The sequence below is a fragment of the Drosophila subpulchrella genome, chromosome 2L (genome assembly GCF_014743375.2).
Source record: "Drosophila subpulchrella strain 33 F10 #4 breed RU33 chromosome 2L, RU_Dsub_v1.1 Primary Assembly, whole genome shotgun sequence".
Lineage (NCBI taxonomy): Eukaryota > Metazoa > Arthropoda > Insecta > Diptera > Drosophilidae > Drosophila > Drosophila subpulchrella.
Genome location: NC_050610.1, coordinates 4,876,928 through 4,882,927, shown reverse-complemented (window position 1 = coordinate 4,882,927; position 6,000 = coordinate 4,876,928). Strand labels below are relative to the sequence as shown.

The following is a 6,000-nucleotide window of genomic DNA, read 5'->3' as shown; positions in this document are numbered from 1 at the left end:
CCCCAACCGAAACCAAAACACATTCTCCAGGGCAAACTCTCGACTCTGGCGACTAATTTGCATTCGAATAGCCCACAGATATAGCATCGGCTACGGCGCAAAGATACAGATACACGGGTCGGGTCCAGATACAAATGCAGCTTGCATCTGTGCAATTAACATAATTTCGGTGAAACGCTCACTTGGACAAAATGCTGAGGTAGTTGTAGCGATTTGCATTTCAAAAACACGTAAAACAATTTAAATATTGCAAGTGTTGTGTAATGCCCAATTTAGAATGTGTTGGGTTTCTGTGTACTCGTGGTTAGCTCAATTGAGTTCTATATAAACGTATAAATACATATATATAAGAAAAACCTGAAGGATATTGAAAAAAAGACGAATAGCAATTCAATCCATATTAAAAATATTTTAAATTTAGCGTGATGGAGACTTGTATATAACTTAGTATAATAATGTTTCCAATGCCTTTGTACAATGTTTTTATAGATATGTTTATTTTAAAGTTTATAAGTTTTATACCCATTCGTTTAAAACTCGAATGAGGTAATGCAAGTACAAAAAACTCTAAAACATAACAATGTGTAATTTGTATATAAACTTGGTTTTGTTTATAGCTTGATTAAGACAAAAACCATTTCTTTATCTTATGCAATATCTTTATTTGCATTTAGCTAATCTAAAACTGATGTGAGCAGCAAATGTCTTATTATGATCTTTCTGACAGATACAAATATTTGGCTATACGTTATGTGAACGTTTTGTTGTCAAAGTCTAATAAACATTTTTTATTTCTCAGTTTTGACGGCTGCCGCTTACCGTCTTTATGGCACTTATTACGGGGTCTGTCCAAGTTGTGTCAAAACTAGACTCAGATTTCCCAAAGGGTGTGTTGGGGATCAGCCCAAAGGTTTAAAGCGTGTGAAGTGCTTATTGTCTTGCTGTCTCTGCGGAATTATATAAAATGCTTTTAATGTTTTTAATTGTTACGTGTTTTGCGCACTTTGTGTGTCACAAAAAGTGAGTGTTTGAAGAAGGGGGCTATGGTTGTGGCAGTTAATAAAATCAGAACCTGCTTGGCGGTACAACTATTACATATGTGACTGGTTAATTAGCCGAGCTTGAGTTTGAGTTTGATAAAAATTGGACTACTTATCATTTAGCTGACACATAAACGAAGTGAATGAATACGTTTTTTACAACCGCAATGCTATAGGCATTTTAGCTTGCTGAAACGAATTTTCCTTCTGGTTTTTTGGTTGAATTTAAAACCGGTCTTCGTCACAAAATATTATTGGCTTGCAAAATGTATTATTTATTTAAGATGCAAGTCTTTAATACAGACACAGCTTATCAAGGCTCATCCGGATAATATTATTTTATGTTAAAAAAATTTATATATATAATGAAAATAATGAAATCAGTCGAAACATTGATTGATTGCTGTTAAAAAATTATATTGTGATATTTACCTTCTGTATACTTTATTGGTAGCCTGAAAGGCGCCTCAGCTTGTCACACAATTTCGCTCATCACATCATCGCAATGCCTTTTTCTACCTCGTGATTTGCAACAAGCGCCAACAAATTGAACAAGACGTTGATTAGAATTTGAATTTCGCGACATTAACAAACAAATCCCCCGAGATGGAGCAGACATCCAGTTTAGAGCCTCAGCAATTTTTCGGGATGGGATATGTGTCAATCGAACGATCGGGGCAGCGGCTGGCAAACAAAAACACTCGCAGCAGGGGCCTCCAAAACCGGCTGGCTGGGAAATTGTTTTTGTTTTGGCATTTTTGCTCACAAATATTGCAAGAAATGTAAACAGGAACAGAGCCTGTTGCCTGGTACCATGACACATTTACCAACATTTTCGTTGTTGTTACTGGCGGATGACAAATCTGGCAAGGCATTCGGGCCCACCTGTTGTTGTTATTGTTGTGGCACGGAAAAGCAAACAAACAACACCGCTGGGGCTCAGTCCCGTGTCTCGTGCCCCATGTCTCGTTGCTGCCTGCAGTTTTGCCATCAAAGCCAAAATAAAATAAAAGTTGGCTCAAAAACTGCAAATGCATACATTTTAAAGCAAGAAGTGGCGATGCCCTAACTTAATACAATTGTTTAAATATTTTATGCTTCATTAAAATTTTTTTTAAACTGTAGGTCTTGTTTATTTTAAAAAACAGAACTCTCTTTATAATTTTAAGAACCAACATAGGTCCTAAGCTACTAAAGCTATGGCTTCAACATTTTATCTCAATATTTTAAGTATGGTAGACTTAAATTTGGAACTAACTTCGCCATTAGTTATTTTAATACACTTTGCCTTTGATTTTCTTTATGAATTAAATTATCTATTTATTTTATAAATGTTTAATTTTTATAAATTTCGTTGGTCTTATTAGTTACCTTTAAGGCATTAGATATATACTCTCTTTCATCCAAGCAAGCACGTCACATTCCTTTAAGTCTGAACTGATTTCAACACTTCTCAACAGCTTCCCTTGTCGTGCAAGTACCTACTTGAATTTTATTGTACATCGAGGAAAGAGTTCCCTTAAAATTTCCAAAACCATTATACAAAACATAAGAATGATACGAACCAGGAGGTCGAAGAAAGCAAGGAGAGTTCCCATGGAAGAGATTGCTAATTTCGACGAAGATCCCGAATTTCGAGCACTGCTGTTGGATATTATGCGTGTTCTGGAATCGATTCCCGAAGCAGCTTGATGCAAAATCCATCGGAAGGAAACGTTCGTTAGGGGTTTGTTGTAGTGTTACATCAGAAACCAGACTTAAACACTATCTTAAATTAAAGTTTCAATGTCCAAAAACGTTGCGTATTTGTGCAGCTTTTTCGCTTTATAGAGTACACTTAAAACGACTTTCGATGTCGCCATTAGCAGAGTTTTCTCGGTTTGGAAAATTGTGTGCGAGAAGACGGAAAGAGACGGAGCAACTCTGCCGCCTGGCTGGAAGGTTATATAATAACAGGCCAGTCGGTCGATGGAGAGAAGCGACCCGAGTGGGCTGCCACTGCATCTGCGACTGCAAAATAGTTAGTGCAATCAACCTGAAATTGGAATGCCATGCAATTGGAATGCGTTACCAAATATTGATGACAGTAATAGCCGCCGCCGAGGGTTCCCAAGTTTCTGAGAGCAAGAAATCACTTTACATAATCGTCACCAGTCAGTCAGCTGTTTATTGGCCCCGGGAGAAGAGACCAGACCGAACCGAACTGAACAGACCGCTAATAAAGTACCCCAAGCTACCATGTTACGCAGACCCCAAGTTGGGTGATAGAAAACGCCCCACCAAGTGGGACTTTTGGCCGCCGCCCCACTGATTGCAGTTATTTGGTTGGGATTTGCTGTCTTCAGTCGCTTTTGGCGTAGGTGTGCGGCAGGCGCCACAATTAAGTGGCGGTTTTGAATACCCACGAGGCGTGTCCTTTCGAGGAGTGGCTGTCTGGAAGATTTCCCATTCAAGTGGGCTTGAATCCTGCCTTGATTTTGGCGAAAAGAATGCAGCTAAGTGGGTCAATCCTCAATTGGGTAATAGCAAAAACAAGATATACAAAAATATGTTTAAATTAAAGTTTGCTAAGATCTCCAAAGTTGAGTAAAAATATATTCAAAGCATTCAGAAGTACATATAATGAATGAGCTTTTAAAAAACAATATACGTCTCTTTAAAACGTGCTCTTTTTACGGATACTAAAATTTCACGTGTGTATTCTTTATAGCCCAGTTGAACTTTTCCGTTCTATCATTAAGCTGTCTATTAAAATATAATTTCGTTTGCTTATGACTATTAAGAGATTGACCGTTCAAGGCTTTAACGCCATAGAACAAAAGGTTCTTTAGCTCAGGGACAGCACTAATCACCCGTTCGTTACCCTGGGATAGAAGTTCGGAACAATTGGGAGCATATTAAGGGCCATTAAAGTGTAAGCACTATACTAAAGACGCTCCCGAGCAATTAAACCCCACCCGAAGCGATGTCAACTGCGCTTATTAAGCTCTTCTGACACTTTATACATGCATATATAGTAATTGAGCGTAAGATGATATGGAAATGAGATAGTCGGCCGGAAAGTGTGTCAACCATCAGGCAAACAACGAAAATCTTGCGAGTAAACTCCTGGCAAGGTCACTAGCAAGAAGCTGAGGACAACAGAGAAATTACCGACCGGCATAAAAACTTGGACCACTTACCCCTTTTCCCTCTGGGCTCATTACAAAATTTCAGTGTCACGCTGCGGGATAAAAGCAATACAAAAATCACAAAAATTCGACTGCATCGGCCAAACAAATTACAAAAAAAAAAAAAAAACAAAATAAATCACGCCTTGCGACCTTGAGATTGGCGGCATTAACCCATTACGAAACAATGGGCTTTTTTCCAAAGCACTGCAATTACTGCTAAGCTCTTTTTTAAAGTTTTATTACTTACCGGCTAAGAGATTCATTAAATAAATATTAAGTTGAAGCTGAGCTTGAAATTTTAACTAGCTTTTAATATTGCTAGATTACAAAATTATTTTAATACACATTTTTATTTGATTATATATAAAAAATAAATAAAAACATTTTACTATTTGCAGAATTATGTCTTTTGTTTGGTTTGCTTCATTTAATCTAATTGAATTTATTACAAACCATTTAAATACATGTTTTATGCTTTCTTTAAAGTTGATTTTAATGGGTTAAGTTGCAACACTGCAATTTGGTTTTGCCTTACTGGTTGCAATAATTTCAGTTAATATCAACAATTTTCGTTGCCACCGAAAATCCGAAAATCCAACGCACATAATGTTGTAAGAATCTCAGCGAAGCCAAAAAGCCCCAGATACTCGTAATTATGGTCGTAACAATCCGAGCAAGATAATGACGGAAAGCACAGCAGCACAACCATAATCACCGCAGCCCAAAGAAGTTGATGGCCCTGCTCCTGCCCCACAATTGATTGCATGTGGCACGTGTTCACGGCATTCCTCCAAGTCCAAGTCCGATGGCCAAGCGATTCTGTTGCACACTTAATGGCATTGCAATGCAATTGCTCGCCTTGAAATTGCAGATCATGTGTGGTCATTGAAAATCGCTGATCGATGTGTCTACCCTCGGGTCGTATTTATAACCTGTTGCCTAGGGAAAATGGTGATTTTTATACCCTTGCAGAGGGTATATTGATTTCAGTCAGAAGTTTGCAACGCAGTGAAGGAGACGTTTCCGACCCCATAAAGTATATATATTCTTGATCAGCATGACTAGACGAGTCGATCTAGCCATGTCCGTCTGTCCGTCTGTCCGTCTGTCCGTCTGTCCGTCTGTCCGTCTGTCCGTCTGTCCGTCCGTTTCTACGCAAACTAGTCTCTCAGTTTTAAAGCTATCGGGCTGAAACTTTCCCAAAAGTCTTATATCTTTTGCAGGTAGTATATAAGTCGGAACCAGCCGGATCGGACAACTATATCTTATAGCTCCCATAGGAATAATCGGACAAAAAAATGAAAAAAAATTATATCTTTGGTGTTTTTTAGCATATAAACTCCTAAGCTTGGAAATAACAATTTTTAAATAATTTTGAATTTTGAATTAAATTTTATCGAAATCGGACGACTATATCATATAGCTGCCATAGGAACGATCGGAAAGTTTGTGGAAAAATAATATGAAAAAAATTTTAGCTTCGGTGTTTTTCAACATATAACCTCCAACGCTTGGAAATAACATTTTTTAATTAGTTCTGAATTTCGAATTAAATTTTATCAAAATCGGACGACTATGTCATATAGCTGCCATAGGAACGATCGCAAAATTGGTAGGAAAATAATATGAAACAAATTATAGCTTCGGTGTTTTTTAACATATAACCTCCTACGCTTGGAAATAACATTTTTTAATTAGTTCTGAGTTTCGAATTTAATTTTATCAAAATCGGACGACTATATCATATAGCTGCCATAGGAACGATCGGAAAATTGGTAAGAAAATAA

General features: G+C 37.5%; 1 protein-coding gene across 1 annotated transcript; it reads left to right on the top strand.

The window, feature by feature from the left end:
* The first annotated feature begins 2,517 nt into the window (after positions 1-2,517).
* On the top strand, positions 2,518-3,989 carry LOC119547744. Its single transcript, XM_037854740.1, has one exon. It carries the CDS (start codon positions 2,595-2,597, stop codon positions 2,730-2,732), a length of 138 nt encoding a protein of 45 aa, XP_037710668.1. The 5' UTR covers positions 2,518-2,594; the 3' UTR covers positions 2,733-3,989.
* The last annotated feature ends 2,011 nt before the right edge of the window (positions 3,990-6,000 follow it).